The sequence below is a fragment of the Neophocaena asiaeorientalis genome, unplaced genomic scaffold (genome assembly GCF_003031525.2).
Source record: "Neophocaena asiaeorientalis asiaeorientalis breed wild unplaced genomic scaffold, Neophocaena_asiaeorientalis_V1.1 scaffold143, whole genome shotgun sequence".
In the NCBI taxonomy this organism is placed as follows: Eukaryota; Metazoa; Chordata; class Mammalia; order Artiodactyla; family Phocoenidae; genus Neophocaena; species Neophocaena asiaeorientalis.
This window is the reverse complement of record NW_020175536.1, coordinates 3,281,741-3,300,496: the sequence shown is the minus strand read 5'-3', so window position 1 is coordinate 3,300,496 and position 18,756 is coordinate 3,281,741. Positions and strand designations below refer to the sequence as shown.

At 43.7% G+C, this 18,756-nt stretch overlaps 1 protein-coding gene across 1 annotated transcript in view; it reads left to right on the top strand.

Annotated features, from left to right (window-relative positions):
- Positions 1-7,374, top strand: part of LOC112390352 (germ cell-less protein-like 1) — a 49,902-nt gene extending 42,528 nt beyond the window's left edge. The window contains 2 exon segments of the mRNA XM_024731284.1: positions 3,535-3,629; positions 7,140-7,374. Of these exon segments, the coding sequence (XP_024587052.1) occupies positions 3,535-3,629; positions 7,140-7,374 (330 nt within the window).
- The last annotated feature ends 11,382 nt before the right edge of the window (positions 7,375-18,756 follow it).

The window sequence follows — 18,756 nt, the reverse complement described above, 5'->3', positions numbered from 1 at the left end:
TCTTCCCTCTTGCGTCTCCCTCCCTCCCACCCTCCCTATCCCACCCCTCCAGGCGGTCACAAAGCACCCAGCCGATATCCCTGTGCCATGAAGCTGCTTCCCACTAGCTATCTACCTTACGTTTGTTAGTGTGTATATGTCCATGACTCTCTCTCGCCCTGTCACAGCTCACCCTTCCCCCTCCCCATATCCTCAAGTCCATTCTCCAGTAGGTCTGTCTTTATTCCTGTCTTACCCCTAGGTTCTTCATGATATTTTTTTTCTTAAATTCCATATATATGTGTTAGCATATGGTATTTGTCTTTTCAAGAAGGGAATTTATGAGTTAGACACTGTTAGAAGCCCATCAGAGGAACTCCACATCTGTATATAGAAAAAAGGTTCAATATAAAAGTTACTTTAAAGAGAAATATGTAAATGGTACTTACATAATCATAGTTCCTGTATGAATTAATATTAATATTATCCCCTTTCCTGTATCCTGAAACATCTTCTCAGTGAAAGGTATGATATTTTCCTCTGGGAACCACCAGCCCATAGCTATAGGCTAGCTAGTGCTCTAAATAGCCTTGCTAAAAATCGGGGACCCATAAATTGAAAAGGGCCCCCAAGAAACAAACCTAGAATTGAAAGTTTTTGGCCTGTGATTAGTGATCCTATTGATTAGATAGAAAGTTTGCTGAATGTGTTTATATTCTATCTACTGGGGAATTATCTGGATTCTTTGCCAATGACAGATGCCCAATTCTACCACCCCAAACTGGGAGATGTGTCGGAATCCACAGTCATGGATGCAGCTGGTCTTAGGGAGCCCCATAAGCAGGGACTCAAATGCTATGGAGAACTCTGTCTCTCTAATCTGCTCTGCTCCTTTTTGTACTTTGGCTTCATTTATTTTATTGCAGGTGGATTTTCTCCACATGGCAAGGGACATGGCACAGGCTGGTCTGGGCTTACAGCATTCAGGTTTAATGATCTAGAGGAAGGAGGACTCTCTCTCAGATGTGTTTGAAAAATTCCAGGGAAGAGCTCTGGTTGGCTTAGTTTGAGCTACATGACTCTACATGGACCAGTGTCTGAGGACAGGGGAATGGCATAGGGTGTATTATAAATGACCCCACCTAATAGTCCCCATGATTGATAGGGCCAGGTCTGTTTATTTTTAAATAAATAAATTAACAGGACTTCCCTGGTGGCACAGTGGTTGAGAGTCCGCCTGCCGATGCAGGGGACGTGGGTTTGTGCCCCGGTCTGGGAAGATCCCACATGCCGCGGAGCGGCTGGGCCCGTGAGCCATGGCCACTGAGCCTGTGTGTCTGGAGCCTGTGCTCCGCAACGGGAGAGGCCACAACAGTGAGAGGCCCACGTACTGCAAAAAAAAAGATCTATTATTTAAAAAAGGGCAGGAGGGCTTCCCTGGTGGCGCAGTGGTTGAGAGTCTGCCTGCCAAGGCAGGGGACACGGGTTCAAACCCTGGTCTGGGAAGATCCCACGTGCCACGGAGCAGCTGGGCCCGTGAGCTACAAATACTGAGCTCTGCGCGTCTGGAGCCTGTGCTCCGCAGCAAGAGAGGCTGCGACAGTAAGAGGCCCGCGCACCGCGATGAAGAGTGGCCCCCGCTTGCCACAACTAGAGAAAGCCCTCGCACAGAAACGAAGACCCAACACAGCCAAAAATAAATAAATGAATAAATAAATTTAAAAAAAAAAAAAAAAAGGGGGGCAGGAATCAGCACGTGAACTAAAGCAAGCAGTCCATACGTGATGGGCTGGGTGAGGGAGGGGATGGACAGGTGACTGCCATCCTCCAGCATAAGCTCTTCAGAACAATTGGTCTTTTTCTTAAAGCACACGCATGTATTACTTTGATTTAAACTGAAGTATAACGGATTGGTAATTGGATGTCAATGTTATTAAATCCCTGGGCTGCTTGGCAGGTTGACACAGTCAGGGGGGAAAAGAACATCTTCTGTCATGGGCTGTAACGGGACAAACCCTACCCCGACCCCTCGCCAGAATTCATATGTTGAAGTCCTAACACCCAGTACCTCAGAATGTGCCTGTACTTGGAGATAGAGCCTTTAAATAAGTTATTAACTTAAAATGAGGTCCCTAGGATGGGCCTGATCCAATATGACTAGTGTCCTTATAAGAAGAGGAAGATATGGGCCCTGGCACAGAGGGATGGCCATGTGAAGACACAGGGAGAAGATGGCCATCTACAAGTCAAGGAGAGAGGCCTGAAACAGATCCTTCCCTCACAGCTTTCGGTAGGAATCAACCCTGCGGACACCCTGATCTCAGACTCCTAGCCTCCAGAACCATGAGAAAATAAATTGCTTCTATTAAGCCATTCAGTCTGCGGTACTTTGTTATGGCAGCCCCAGCAAACTAATACATCTTCCCACAGTCACCCTTGTCACCAGCAGATGAGCTTCTCCCACCCCTTCCAAGGGAAGAGGAATCCATTCAACAACCAGTTGTTGTGCAGGGGCCGGTAAGGCATCAGGCGTTGTGCCAGCACAGGAGCTACCCAGGGAAGGGAAGGAAGGAAAGGATATAAGGTGGATTCTTTTTTTTTTTTTTTTTTTTTCTTAAACCCCAGTGTTCACTGGCTAGCATATCCAGGAATAGCAAATTCAAGACACACATATACAGATCATTACCCCCCACTCTCATGACCATGATCAAGATCCATAATCAGCCATTGCACTCTACACACTGAGCCCAGATCCTTGCCTCAGAATCTTTTTTAACACAGTGCTCTGGGAAATCACTACAAATAAGTTAAAATCGCCACTTGAGTTGAAACTAACTTGCCCTGTGAAGCAGAAGCTGCTTATTGCATACCCAAATACATATCTTCTTCTCCCTTACTGAGACAGCCCTGTTTTTATTCAATAAAAGCAATTTTTTTCACCCTCTCTTCTCTCTTATACTGATCAGTGAGGTAGAATGGGAGATATTGGTTGGAAGACTCTCCCAAAGAAGGACAAGTGTCTAGAGTATGCTATTTTGCCATCCCCCTTCATCCTTCCTGCTTTCTGGAATGAAACTGTGATGACTGGAACTTCAGCAGCCATTTGGTTTATGAGTCCACAATGAAGATGGAAGCTAACACTAAGGATAAAGGAAAAGAAAGATAGAAGAAATCTTTTCTCTCGATGATTGTGGAGCCTCCATACCAGCCCTTGATTGCCTACATCCAGACTCTTATGTGTTTAAACTACTATTATTTTGATTTTCTCAATGCGTGCTGCCAGTCCTAAAATTTGATCTAAAACAATGGTATTTTAGAGGTATTGTAGAATTGCTTACTCAACACCAATTATCAACTTCTTCTCACATGTGCCCTTCTATTACATTCTATTTTAGAGGCTGGAAAGCTAAAAATACAAAGATCTATGTCCCTTCCTTGCAGCTGGGATGGCCATATGAAATGTAAGCCAGTTCTGGCCATAGAAATCTAAGTAGAATTCTGCTGGTGATTTTTGAAAAAGGCTCTTCCTTTTTCCTCCATCCTCTTTCTGCGTAGAATGCAGATGTGTGGCCGAGTGGCTCAGGAGCCAGCTTCAACCATAAAGCAACAAGCAAGAGGACAAAAGATGCCAACAAGTTAGAGATGGTAGAGTAAAAATATGGAAGGGCCTGGGTCCCCTATGGCATAGGCAATTACAGAAACCCTGACTGCTTATCTCTGAACCTCTTGTTATGTGAAAACAAAGGAACCTTATTTGTTTCAGCCACCTTGGATGGGATTTTTGTTATTTGCGGCTGAACACCTTCCCAGCACCATCCCTATTCTAGCCCTTCTGTTCTCAGCTGAGAAGTCACCTCCACTGGAATCACCCCAAGCCTGTAGGTTGTATTTGTTTCCTAGGGCAGCCATAGCAAATTATCACAAACTGAGTGGCTTAAACCAACATAAATTTATTTTCTCACACTTCAGGAGGCCAGAAGTCCAAAATCAGGATGTCAGTGGATTCTCCATTGGTTCTTCTAGAAGGTTCTGAAGAGGCCCTCTCCTGTCCCCCAGGCCTCTCTCCTAGCTTTCGGCTGTTCCTGGCAATCCTCGGTGTTCCCTGGCTATAGCTGTATCACTCCAGTCTCTGCTTCTGTCTTTACATGCCCTTCTTTCCTGTGTGTGTGGCTGTGTCTCTTCTCCCCTTCTTGTATGGACACCAACCATTGGATTTAGGGCCCACCCTAATCTAGTATGACCTCATCTTAACTTGATTCCATGCGCAGAGACCCTATTTCCAAATAAGGTCACAGTCACAAGTACTGGGGCTTAGGACCTGGACATATCTTTCAGGGGGATGCAATTCAACCCCTCTGATTGCTCCCTTGGGGACCCATGGTATTACAATACCACATACCACGCTCAGCTCATTATATTGGAAAGAGCCTTAAGCTGTGCCTTCAGAACAGTTTCCAGTGCCGGCCATCTCACCAATCATTTTGATGGCCTAGCCACGTTTTCAAGCTCTTCAATGACTCAGTTTCTTTAACAGTAATATGGGAATAAAAACACCTGCTCTGTCTATAGGCTTGATGTGAAAAGCCACTGAAATAGTAGAGATGACACAGCCTTGAAAAAAAAAGATTTTTCAAGAAGTAAGGCCTTCTGGACTTCCTCTCCTTCTTCAACAGCATCATCATTATTTATCTCTGGTATTCAAATGCCTAACGATGAAACGGAGAATAGGAATGAACTTGGGTAACTGGAATTGATGAGTAGAGACAAGCAAAGACTTAACTTGTTTTCCACTTGCATTGGGGGCGGGAATCCCCAAAGGCAGCTTGGAGACTGGGTCAGAAGAAAGCAGCAGTGGAAGGAGCCTGGAGCTTTGGCTGGACCAGGGCTGAGTCTGAAGGATATGGTCCTGGGATGGAAAGCTGACCAGCCAACAGGTACTTCACAAGCCTCCCAGGCAATCTAATCCTCCAAATTGTCTCTCTCATGCCGACCTGGACCTCACAACTTTGCTATCATTCTTTAAGGGCTCTAAAAGCATTAACTTTTTAAAACGTAAGAAAAAATATAGTAATTTAATAAAAGCTCACGTTACCCCTACCTAGATTTAACACATATTAATATTTCACCATATTTAGTCCAGATTATTCTTAAGAAACCAACCATAAAGATACATATGAAGCCCCCTATGTACCATCTTAGTTTCCTTCCTCCTTCCCATTGTTTTCAACTTGGTGTGTATCTTCCTGTGTGTGTTTTATGTTTTTCTACATATGCAAGTAGCTATATTTTAAAATGTTCAATATCATCTCCTACATTTAAGATTTTTCATAAAAGGCATCATTCCATACAAATTTTTCACACTTGTTTTTTTCACTCACCATGATTTTGAGATTTATCCATGGTGCTACATATAAATCTAGTTTATTCATTTTAACTGCTAATATTATTAAATTATATGAATAAACCACAATTTATTTTTCTACTCCCCTGCTGAGGAGCAATTAGGTTCTTTCTCATTTTTTACGTCGTGGTGCTTCAATAAACAACCTTATATTTCTCCTCACACCTACATAGGAGCGTTTCTCTAGATCTACCTGTAACCCAAATAGTTGGGTTATGGGGTATAGGCATCTTCAACTTCACAGACATTCTACATTTTAATGTCATTTGAGTTAACCATTTTCCTCAATATGGTTTGAACTTTAGTGTCTTATTTAAGAAATCCTTTTCTACACTCAAGTTTCTAGAAATAGTCGCATATTTTCTTCACCTGTTTACATGTAGGCCTTTAATCCACCTGAAATTTAGTTTTGTGTATGTTGTGAAGTAGGGATCTAATTTTGTACTTTTCCGTATGAATGGCTGGTTACCCAGAACCATTCTTTGAAAGGTCCATTTCTTCTCCATTGACTCATACTCCACCCTTGTTGGTGGAACCGTTCTTCTACATGGGATTCTCTGTGTGGGTTGGGGTGGAGCTTCAGCTCTTTATTCTGTCCCAGCTGTCTACTTTGGCGCTAATACCACATTTTTAAGTTAATATAGCTTCATAATAAGTCTTAATAGCTGTAGAGCAAGTACCTTTCTAAATTCTTCAAAATTCTCTTGACTTTTCTGGGCTAAGTACATGTTTAAGAAAAAAGAAAAAAAAAGAAAAACTGGGTGAGTCAAGGCTGACAACTTAAAAGAATAACATATTTAATGGAATACGTTTAACTAAAAACCCTTTAGCACTTTTTGTCACTGAGCAGAAAGCAAGTTTGGATAGAGTCTATTCACAACAGACCTTCAGACAGGGAAAGGAGGCAGGGTGTCTGACTGGTATGGCCCAGGCTGGTGAAGAGCCAAGGTGGGGCATTCTGGAGAAACAGGGGGAGGGAGGATGGCAAAGAGGCAGCAGGCCCCATTCAGCATCTTTCACAGCTTGCTACAGGGAACCCCTGTGTTACAGAATTTCTAGCCCCAGTTTCCTAATATGTAACATGGATATAATAATACCACCCTTTCAGAGTTGTTTTCTAGAAGACAGAGGTAATGCACCTAAGACCCTGCCTAGCATACATTAAGGAGGTGCTTAATGAATAGTAGCTATAAGTTTTATCATTATTAATTACCATCAGTCTATCCAGCACCCACTCAGCAATACTGACAATCCCCAATTTCCCAGAATATGGAGTTTTTTTTGTTTTTTTTTTTGCGGTACGCGGGCCTCTCACCGTTGTGGCCTCTCCCGTTGCGGAGCACAGGCTCCGGACGCGCAGGCTCAGCGGCCATGGCTCACGGGCCTAGCCGCTCCGCGGCATGTGGGATCTTCCCGGACCGGGGCACGAACCTGTGTCCCTTGCATCGGCAGGCGGACTCTCAACCACTGCGCCACCAGGGAAGCCCCAGAATGTGTTTTTAAGCATCAGTTTAGGACGCATTTTACCATTGCGGTAGATGTCTCCAGAGACGGCTACAAATAACTCCTCCCCAGCCTAATTGTCCTTGCTGCTTCTCCCACCAAGAGGTAGAATCAGTTTCCCTTTCCCTTGAATCGGAGCTGGCTTTGTCACTTACTTTGACCAACAGAATACGGTGGAAGTGACACTGTACCCAGTTCTGGGCCTTTCTCTTAAGCGCTCAAGGGGTCTGGCACTCTGATTTCATGCTCTTGGAAGCCAGCAGCATGTTGTAAGGAAGTCCAAGCTATCCTGCTGGAGGATGAGACCGTGTGCAGAGACAGACCACATGGAGGAGAACAGAGCTATCTCAGCTGACTGTCAGCGCCCAGACCCCAGACATGAGAGAGAGGCCTTCATGGACCTTCCAGCCCAGCCCATCCGCCAGCTGAACACAGTCGTCTGCGTGACCCATGTGGGACTGAAGAACTGCCCAGTCAGCCCACAGAATTGAGGAAAACAATAAATCTTGGTTGTGTTAAGATGCTAAGCTTTAGGGTGCTTTGTTACCCGGCAATAGATAACAAATCATTGTAGACACAACAGCTTAAATATGATGGTTGTATTCCCCCAAGACTAGTAGGAAAGCCTGCTTAATCCATAAACATGATACACGTGCAATGAGAAATAATAAAAAATTTGACAGACTGATCCAGTATACCTAGAAAGTCTAAGAGGGCCCTGAGTATTGACATGCAAATGAAGATAAGAACTCCCCATCAGAATCAGACACACTAGAAAAGGACTCACCTTCTACCTGAATTCCTATTCTTTCCCCTGGGGCAATCTGTTTTTTAAAAAAGAAAGAAGAGAGAAAGGATCATTAAAAAAAAAAAAAAGAAACCTTCAGTTCCAATCACTCTTCAAACTTAGAACGACTTTCACAGCCTCAGTCAAGTTTGTCAAAAAGTAATTTTCTGCCTAATTTATTTTCGCAGGATGCAGACCTTCTCAGAGGCTGGAGGAAAACATCCCTTTCCTACAAGGGTGAGAATGGAACTAGATTTCTTCCAAGGTTCCCTTCCTTCTGGCCGCTTTGCAAGGGTACCAAGGACAGGCTCTGCTTAACCCAGCAGGTGCCGTGCTCTCAGGAAGCCTGGAGAATCCCTCCCCTCCGTGGCAGCACCAGGAACCTACTTTTGATTCCCTGCCATCCCCGATCTGTTAGCCCCATGGTCACGGTCAATTGGAAACAGAAATCCTGGTTTCTTGGGGGCTGTTACACAGCTAAGAATATGAAGAAACCCATGTGGTTTCTTGTTTACACAGGGGTCAAACAGAGGTGGAAGAAACTGAAAACCAGTTTTGATTTCAGCTTTACTAAGTAATTTACAACAATGCAGGCAGAGATAAAAATCTTCCCAGAAAAGGAAAGCAGGCAGGTAAGTTACTGTGGCTTTCTAAATGATCCCTCGTTTTTTTGCTTATCTTCTCTGTCCTTTTTATTTTTTAAAAGGGGCTCCTTTGCCTCATTATTTCTGTATATAAATGAGAAGAATTTTTGTTAGTGAATGGCCCTGTAGTGAATGACACCATTTCCCAGCACAGTATCTGTGTGTTTGGTGTCCCCATCCCATATCAGCGCACCCCCAACCTTTGCCTTTGTGCCCCAAATCCAGTTGCATGCTGTCATGAAACATTAGTGATTTTTAATTACAGAGTCTATTTACCGTGATAGAAATGATCAGGCTAGAGGAGAATTCGGGGCATGAACCGGCACTCTCAAACCATTCCACTGTGCTTCTTTTTGTGCATTCCTGGACTCCCTTATTTTCCATCGAGAAGGTGGCTGAATCCCCTTGCAACTTCTGGAATTAAGATGCACGAACTATGGGTGGTTTTGACATAGCAGAGAAAGGATGATTTTCGCCAGACCCTAAATTCACACTGATCTTGGGGAGATCTTGCTGAGTCCCAGATCGGCCTTGCCACAAAGAAGAAACGAGGGGAGAGAATACAAGAGTTCAAAGGGCAGAATGGGCCCCCTGAACTACCTTTGGTCAGCACCTATCACAGACTGGGCTGGACACCTTATACGTACGATTTTCACCATCCATTCTGACAAGAGCTCTCTGAGTTAGGTGGTCCTATCCCCATGTTATGGATGGTTACCACACCTCTGCCTGGAACGCTCCCCTCCCTCACCATCTGGTTACCTTCTCTTGCTCCTTTGGGATCACTCAGTCATTGCCTCTGAGAACATTTCCCTGGCCTCCCCTGCTGACTCCCCTCCCCAGGGCTCTGAACTCCCACTGCAGCCTGCTCTTATGACCCTTATTATATGCTGTGTGCTCATCAATTGTTTACTTTCCCTCAGCCTCTACTAGACCCCTGGAGGGAGGAATTTGATCTTATTTATCTCTGTGGCTCTCAGACTTAGCACCATGCCTGGCGTATGGTCTGTGCTTAGTAATTGGTTGTGGAATGAGCTGAGTGAATTGCCTCTGAGAACACAGTAACGGGTGGAGCTTCTGCATGGGGCAGGTCCTTTTGATTCCGAGGCCTTATCACAATAGCTTCTATTCAAGACTTTTTATTAAGGAGTCATAGTATGCAGAGCATTGTTTCAGAAAAAAAAAAGGAGAGAGAGGAAAACTCATTATCCGAGTTTAAATTGATGTTAGAGGTCATGGTGAATCTTCCGGCATTCTCTGAGAATAGGCACTCAGTGGTATGCTGCTGTAACTACAAGGGGTAGGCCTGCAGCACTGTGTAGAATGAATTCGCTATTTGTGTAGACACCGGAGAAATCCCACCTCCTTTCCAACCCATCTGTGCCCCTGGGGGTCTCTAGGACTGGGGGATGACAGCACCTCCGGCTGCCTTCCTTCAGAATACAAAGATTTCAGAACATGCTGCAAAATACCCAGCCCGAGAATTGAATCTCGTTCCCTGTTATGAGCAGAATTGTGTCTCTACCTCTACCACCCACTCCCTGCCCAGAATTCATATGTTGAAAACCTAACCCCCAGTAACCTCAGAATGCAACGGTATTTGGAGATGGGGGTCTTTAAAGAGCAAATTCAGTAACAACGTGGTCAGTTGAGTGGGCCACGATCCAATATGGCTGGCTGGTGTCCTTGTAAGAAGAGATTAGGATATGGGTATGTTATCGAATCAGGCCCCGATGCTCACCGCTTACAGAATCAATACTCACAAATGGTAGAAAGGGAAGGTGCCTTTAATCAGAATGCCAGCTATCTGGGGAGACGGTGGACTCAGCATCCCCCAAAAACCACCTCTGAAGATTCTACTTGGTTATGAAAGCTTTTGAAGGGAAACAGCGAAGTGATCTCAGTTAATCATTGAGATAGGGAGTCAGAGTCGGTGACATCCCCCACGGTGTGCAGGCTGGTCGATTCCTCTTGATCTTCCTCTAGATGTTATCTTGTTCACAGTTTGGGCATACAGTTTGTTCACCAGATCACTGAAGGGGAAGCTAGGGAAGAGATCTGGTTATCTGTTGATTACTTATTCTTCATTTCTACCTCTTTGATCTACAGAAAGAACCGACAAGTTAGGCAAAGTATTGTGTGATTAAAAGATTCGAAAGGTGTGCTAGGGCTGGAGATGAGTAGAGCATGGGGTTGCAAAGAGCTGCTTACATGTACACAAGAGGGAAGACAATGTGAACACACAGAAGAAGACAGCAATCTACAAGCCAAGGAAACGTACCTCAGAGGAAACCAATCCTGCTGACACCTTGATTTCAGACTTCCAGAGTCCAGATTGTGAGAAAATAAATTTCCGTTGTTTAAGTCACCCTGCCTGTGGTACTTTGTTATAGCCACCCTAGCAAACTAGGATCCCCAAAAGTAAACACTGAACAAACAACTTTAATTGTCAAGCCCTGACTAGATATTTTTGAGTAGCCAAGTAGTGGATGGTCAAAATGGGTCAGTTTTCCCTACACCAAGAAGGCATGGCAAAAGGAACGTACAGAGACTGACAAAACTCTGCATAATAATATAATGTTCTACTTCTATTACGGTGCCAACGAAAAATCAATTAACAGTCAATCTAAGAAAGAAACAGAGAACTTTATTTGAGCCAACCTGAGGATTATAACCTGGGAGACAGTCTTTCAGAAAGTTCTGAGGACCGTTTCACCCATTAGAGGTCAGAGCAGTCATATACATTTTTGAGACAAAGGATTATACATCAAAGTAACATACTGACAGTTTATATAGTCCAGATCTGCATGTACAAGGTGGGTAGTGGGCCATCGTGACCCCTTACAGGATTGAGAAAGGAGTGTTATCTCCTAAGGGGTTACCTTTCTTGCACCAGGAGAAAATTGCTCTTTTCGGTCGAGCAGGCATTCCTGTGTTTTCTAAGGAGGTCTGGTTAGGTATAAATCAGATACACAGTGCACACCAAAGAGGAGGAGTACCCCAAACGAGCAGAGAGAGAATTTTATGTTTAAAAATTTTCTAGTCCTGCCTTCAAAATAGTTTTATTTTACCGATGGGCCAGAGTACCTCAGTGGACCATGTTGCGGGTTAGAAATATGTTTCGTTTCCTCAATATGGATTTAGGTTGTATTGTGCGTGTGTGCGTGTGTTTTTAGTGTGCCAGTGTGTCCAAGTGCCCTAACAGTTATATCTAGGATCACCCGGAAAGCTGAAGAGGCCCATGTGCACCTCTCCTCAGCTAAGAGACTTTGAAGAGGACAAGTTAAAGCCGATCCTAGACTATTCTGTTACATTTGAGACTTGCTGGTACAACTCAGAGACTTTGTGAAATGTACTGATGGGACTTCTGTGTTCCCAGCGCTTAGGACCAGAAAAAAACCCTGTTAAAAAGAAACAACAGGCCCAAAATGAAGTCACTTATGTTAAGGTCCCAAGTCAGCAAACCAAGACACAATAAATACCCAACCTAACTACAGCTACAACCTCCCCCCAGATTGTAACCTTTAACCATTCCACCTGGAATTACCTGGTTAGCGCCCAGTAGGTCCCTTCCGTTCCCCTTAGGAGGTCGAGCCTGCCTAAAACAATGCATTTTTGGCTAATAGTTTCCCTTTTCTGCCCCTCTCCGCCTTCCTTTTCTACAACTCATTGGAGCTCCTTTTTTATTGCTAGATGGAATGTTGCCTGATTCATCAATCGTTGAATAAAACCAATTCAATCTTCAAATTTACTCAGTTGAATTTTTGTTATTTAATACTCCTAAGGGTGGGCAGCAGGATTTCCATTAAAGGGTGATGGTTCTGTACGCTCTGAGCTTTGAAGAAGAATGTTCTACCTGAGGATGGAGATCCTGGCTGGGAATTGGGGTGTGTCCCCCCAGCCCAGGGTTCCCCTCTGAAGGGTGAATTCTGCGCATGCTTTACCATTGACTTTGAGGACAGCCATTTGGTTTTTCTTTAAGACCCTTTCCCCTCACCCCACCCTCACCCCCATTTATTATCGTTCCCTCTAGTTAAGCTAGCTGTTTGGTAAAGTCTGACACACCCATTCATTGACTCTTGGGTGATGATGTTGTGGGAAGCAAAGGGTTTGGACAGTAAAGGGGGTGTGTGCACTACCCACTTGTACCCCTCCATTGATGCCCCACAAAGGGGCAACTTCCTACTGGGAGCCCTGTGCCCTGGCGGGCAGGCAGAGAACCAAGTGAGAGCTGGGAAGTGGTGAAGAAGCATGGGCAGCATGGAAATGATGATCTCGGTGACTCAGGGACCTTCGGGGAGGATCTTGACTTTGGGGTTATAAGTATGGGTTGCAGATATGGGAGATAAAGGAATTGCCCTAACAAGCCTTTTCAAAAGTGGGCTAAAACTTCCTCGGAACCCTCAGTCCCTGAATGGAAAGATGGAAAGAGCTGGATTTAAGGTAGATTGTTTCTCCTGCATGTCTGGCAGTCTGCCACCTGGACATTCTCAGGACACAGCTCTGTTTGGGAGAGGACAGAGGCCCCGGAGGCACGTTGCTCCCCAGGACTTGTGCATGAACGCTTGGGCAGTCACAGGTGGTCAATAGGGTCCACTTGGAGCCCTTGTCTGAGGCTTATCTGGACTCACTAATGCAAGACACAGGAGAGCATCTGCTCCACAGACACGTGGGCAACGCCTGCAACCCTGACCATCAGGGAATTAGCGAAGATTTATGCTGGCTCACACTGTTGCCCTATTCTTTCTTTCCTCTTTCTACTGCAGTAAACCCTGAGTAGTCTCTTGTAATTCTGGCCCTCAATAAACCATATCTTTTCTGTCCTCCATTTTCAGGAAAAAGAGGCAAAGCACAGGTAAACAAGCTGTGATTAGGAATTTATTATTTTAATCATTTTTTTTCAGGGCACAAAGGAGGGCAAAAATAATACCTTACTTTACAAAGTCTTTACTTAACAGAGTGTTTTCATATCTGATAGCTCATGGTCTTCACAGTCTCCAAGGTCAGATATTATCTCCATGTTATAATTAAGGAAATTAGGGTTCAGAGAAACTGATTGATTTGTACGGGCCACACGGTTGGAAAGTGATCAACTGGGCCTCACGTCCAGTATTGTGACTCCACATTCCACACTCTTTAATATCATATTAGCATTTAACAAGTGCCTACTATGTTCCAGGCTTCACACTGAAGGGTATGATTTATTATCTCATTAAATTGTGCACAGTTCCCGTTACAAACAGAACCTCTGATCCACTGATCCGCCTCCAAATCAAGGTCATGTCCAAGACAGCAACATTGGAAAAGTGTGCCAGGGTTAAGTCCCTATTCAGAAGCTTCTTTACTGATGGCTCAGGGAAAAGAAACAATGCTGATTATGGTGACTCCTGGGGTTTGGAAATCTGTTCTGGGCATAGGATCTTGAAGTTGAGCTTGCATCTAGACTTTTAAGAGTCTAGACCAGTGCTGTCCAATGGAACTTTCTGTGAGTTCTAGTGGAGATGTCCTATATCTGCACCGTCCAGTACAGTGGCCACTAGCCACATGTGGTTATTGAGCACTTGAGATATGGCCAGTGTGACTGAGGAACTAAATGTTTAAATTTCATCTAATATATATATTGCTTTAAATTTAAATACCCACACATGACTGACTAGTGGCTGCCATGTTGGATAGCATAAGATTCTAGACTATCAAATCATGCGAACTTGAATTCAAATCCCAAATCTGAATGTCCTAAATTCCCTAAGCACCAGTACCCTAAACTGGGCATAAGAAGATCTACTTAATAGAGATAATGGATGTAAAGTGTCCAGGAGAAGGCCTGGCACCTAAGAGGTGCTTTTTATTTGTCACAGTTGCGATCTCTTGGTTAAAGTCTCTAATCCCTGCCAGATGGTAAACTCCATGCAGGCAGTGACTCTACCTTATTAACATACACATCCCTAGCAATTAGCACAGCCTGAGATAATAAAAATATATATTGGTGTCTCTTCCCTGGCTCCTGACCCAGGACTCCTGAAACCCTTGTAATTTCCTAAGTGATAAGAGCCCTAGGAGCACCTTTTGTTCTAATATTTAGTGTTTGACCCTGTCCTGACATAGGGCTCCTAAATCCCATGTAAATTCCTAAGTGATAAGAGCAGAGCACTTGGACTATGTTTTGTTCTAATGAGGTGACTCCTGGCTGGGCACTGGGCACTAGAAAGGTCAAGTCATAACTAGAAGCTTGGAATTTTTAGCCCCTTCCCCTTTCTCCAGAGAGGGCAGAGGGGCTGGAAATGGAGTCAATAATAGATCATATCTACGTGGGGAAGTTTCATTGAAATCCCAATTACATAGGATGCAGAGAGCTTCCAGGCTGGTGAACACATCCATACCAGGAGGCTGACACACCCCAACTTCATGGGGACAGAAATTCCTGTGCTCAGGACCCTCCCAGACCTTACCCTTTGTACCTCTTCATCTAGCTGTTCAACTGTATCCTTTATCATATCCTTTTATAAACTGGTAAATGTGTTTCCTTTAGTTCTGAGATGCTCTAGCAAAGTAATGGAACGTGAGGAGGGGGGCGTGGGAACCTCCAATTAGTAGCCAAGACAGAAGTTGTGGATAACCTGGGGACCTGCTATTTGTGATTGCCATCTGAAGGAGGATGGGAACATTCTTGTGGGACTGAGCCCTCAGCCTGTGGGATCTGACGCCATCTCCAGATGGATAGGGTTAAATATTGAGTTAAATTGTATAGAACACCCTGCTGGTGTCCTACAGAGAATTACTTGTTGAGGTGGAAACCCCGTACATTTGGTGACCAGAAGTGTCAGCTGTGTGAAAGTAACGAAGACTCACAGGAGAAGGGAAAATTGTAGGTTTTTCCAATTTACACAGTATACATAATAGGTATTCAATACATATGTCTTGAAACGAATTGAACAAAAGATGGCAAGCTGGGCTGAAGCAAGGCCAGAAAGGGTGATTGGTGCTCACTGTCTCCTCTGCCCTCAAAGTGCGTTCTTCCTGAATTGCACTTGGAGGTCACACCATCTGCCAGTATTGGAAGATATTACAGGAAACGATAGCACAAAATGTGCGTTCCGCTGTTGTAAAGATGCAGCTGAGGGTGTCGTTCACTCTGTTAAACGGTGAGATTTTTATGAGGATATTTAGGATAAATCCAAATTTTATATTTAGGATAAAATTTAGGATAAATCTGCCTTAGAGTAGATTATCACTACTTGCGCGGTTACGTTCTGTTTTATATCGTGACACTCTCAACTACAGAGTGGTGAAGTTTTTGTGTTCGCATTGGGTACCACAGGATGTCTGAAAAGTCTGGGGTTGTAAGATAAACTTATTTTTAAACAGCATGTTAGTTACTTTTAACTAACTGACTGATATGGATGTGTCCAAAATAAATGCACCACGGAATTTCAGATTGTTAATCCGAAAAAAAGAATAAATACATTATCTTCCCTGTGTTTTGAAACTTTTATTTTTGCCACTCTGTTTTATATTTATTGTACGTTTTTCAGATTAACCATTAGACCCACTGCTTAAAATTTAGAGGTACTTTACTTGCAAAGATGTCCGGAGGGGAAGCATATGATTTGAAAAAGTAACTGATCTATTGTCTAAAAATAAGCTTGCTCTACGTTTCCTGACTTCGAACATCCTGTAGAAAGCTTGCAGCCAAGCTGTGGGTCAGCTTTAGTCAGGGATTTGTTGCTGTTGTTAAGAACAGAAACCACTAAAAAAAATTTTTTATTACAAATAAATGCATTCATTCATTCATTAAATAGATGAAACAGAATCTACTCAAACTAACTAAACCAAGAAGGGAGGGTGTCTGGAAGAAAATACCATCACACTGACACTGAGAATAGTCTCTCTCCCAGGAGAGAGTCTGATTAGCTCGTCCAGGCAATACTTTGCCCACCCCACTCCCCAATTCCTGGTCCAGTCGGCAGTGGCAGCAGAACCGGGTCCACCACAGCACAGACTAGTCCGCAGCAAGAGGAAAGGGAAGAAGTGGCTGAGACTGATTTATCCTTAAGTGATGTCTCCTCCATTCTTTATGTTTTAGGAGTCCTCATAAGCTATCTTAAATATTTTGTGGAAAGATGGAAAAGAGAGGTGGCGGGAGGGACTGAGGGAGCAAAGATGCAATTATCATTTATTTAACAAACATTTATCAAGTGCCTACAATATAAAACTGTATAAGACACAGTTCTCGTAAACCCAGTGAAAAGTTACTCTTGGTACCAACTTTGGCACAGGGCAAAGGTGACCAGCACTTGCTTTTCAGCTTTTACCTTTTCAGGCCTGCATGATAAAAGCCAGCATTCAGAGTAACAACCCAGGCACCCCACGAGTTCCTATCATCACAGAAAGATGAACTTTGTATGTTCATGGGAACTGAGGGCAGAAAAAGGAATTTGTTCATTTGGAAATATTTTCAACAAGATCTGGACAAAAGAGGCTTCAGAGTTAATTTTAAGTTAATCTTCTAGTAAACAGAACATTCCATTCCCCATCTAAGCCCTTTCTGTAAAAGATTCATGTCAATGAGTATTGATAAGTAAAGAAGAACTGAAAAAAAAAAAAAAAACCCACAAAGGAACTCCATGGGGAGCATCATTTAATGGTAGACACAATCTGAGTAAATGCTGCCTGCATGATCTGCAGGTTCCTGTAAAGTGTGCAAAAGATACGTCAAAATAGGGAAGCACCAAACCGAGCCTACTGTTTTTATACATCAGACTGAGGAACTTTGGGAAAGTCTTAGAGGGGGCTGCTGTTTGGCAATTATAATAATAGCTAACACATCAGACACCACTATGCTAGGCACTTAGTATACAAGATCTTCTTTAAATAAGATACATACGGACATACATATACATATACACGTGTCTTGTATATAACTCTGAGAAAGAAGTTATTATCACCCCCATCTTACAGATGAAGAAACTGAGTCTTCAAGAGTGAATAAAGCCTTTTGATGACCCAACACAACCCGTTTTTAAGAACTTTTTGTGGCTTAATAAATTAATGTCTAAAGAGCAGAATATAAAGTTGAAAGTATACTGAGTAATTACTCAGTAGTTGTCCAGTTGTCCAGTTGTCCAGAATCTAGGTAATTCTGGCCTGGAAATAGATTTTGGAGGACCTAAATTAGTCATTTACTTAAGTGGGTTTTAATTCTACAATTTAAATCACCCACAACTTCCATCCCAACTCATGCAGAGAAGTGACCACCACATAAAAATCCATAAGGAGTCTGATTCTTTTTTTTTAATTAATTAATTTATTTTTTGGCTGTGTTGGGGTCTTCATTGCTGCACACAGGCTTTCTCTAGTTGCAGCGAGCGGGGACTACCCTTCATTGTGGTGCATGGGCTTCTCAGCATGGGCTTCTCATTGCGGTGGCTTCTCTTGTTGTGGAGCATGGCCTCTAGGCGCGTAGGCTTCAGTAGTTGTGGCTCGCGGGCTCTAGAGTGCAGGCTCAGTAGTTGTGGCGCCCGGGCTTAGTTGCTTCACAGCATGTGGGATCTTCCCGGGCCAGGGCTCAAACCAGTGTCCTCTGCATTGGCAGGTGGATTCTTAACCACTGCACCACCAAGGAAGTCTCAGGAATCTGATTCTTGAGTTCAGTTGTGGAACTCAGCCAAGAGGCTTTTTAACTCCAGCACACATGTGATGGGGTAGCGTAATCACATTGAGTCAAGATCAAATCTGACAACAGGGAGGTCATCTATTAAAGACAATCGTTTGAAGATCACCGCAGAATTGCTTGTTAAAAGCGATCATAAACCATGGTGCAAATATTGATATTTTATTAAAATTTTTATTACTGTCATTTTAAGTGAATGGCTTAGCAGACTACTTGTCTGTTCTGGGGCACCCCAACTTGCCTGTAATGAGTTGACCTTATAAAATCAGTGAAATCAGACCACACTGTAAAAACTGGGGCTGGGCAGCCCTGTGAGGGCTTCTCTGCAAAATCAACAATCGACAACAAAGGCTGTACTATCAGACCAGGACAATGTCACGTGGAACGCAGAAGGAATGAAGCTGCTTTTGGCAAGAATATAAGATCAGTAGATAGTTTGGGAGCAACAGGAGGGGAAATAGCACTTACTTTTTCAGTTTTGTGGTCACCAATGTGGGTGACCCTCTGTCCCCTGGTACCCTTTTACTTTCTAGTTGAGCGTTTCCTCCTGGCCTTACAGGCCTTTTCTCCAGGCTCTTAAACAGAAGGAAACATTCCGTCTGTTTCTCTGTCATTAACTCCTGAGCGTGTATGCTCTTCTCTCTCTTCTCCTAATCACACTGTATTAGTGTAATTCAGCATTATCTTGTTACACTGTGGTCTGCGCTACAGGGAGGGCGGGGATATGACGTGGAAAGCAAATGTCCCCTAAGGGAGAGCAAGTGAGCAAGGC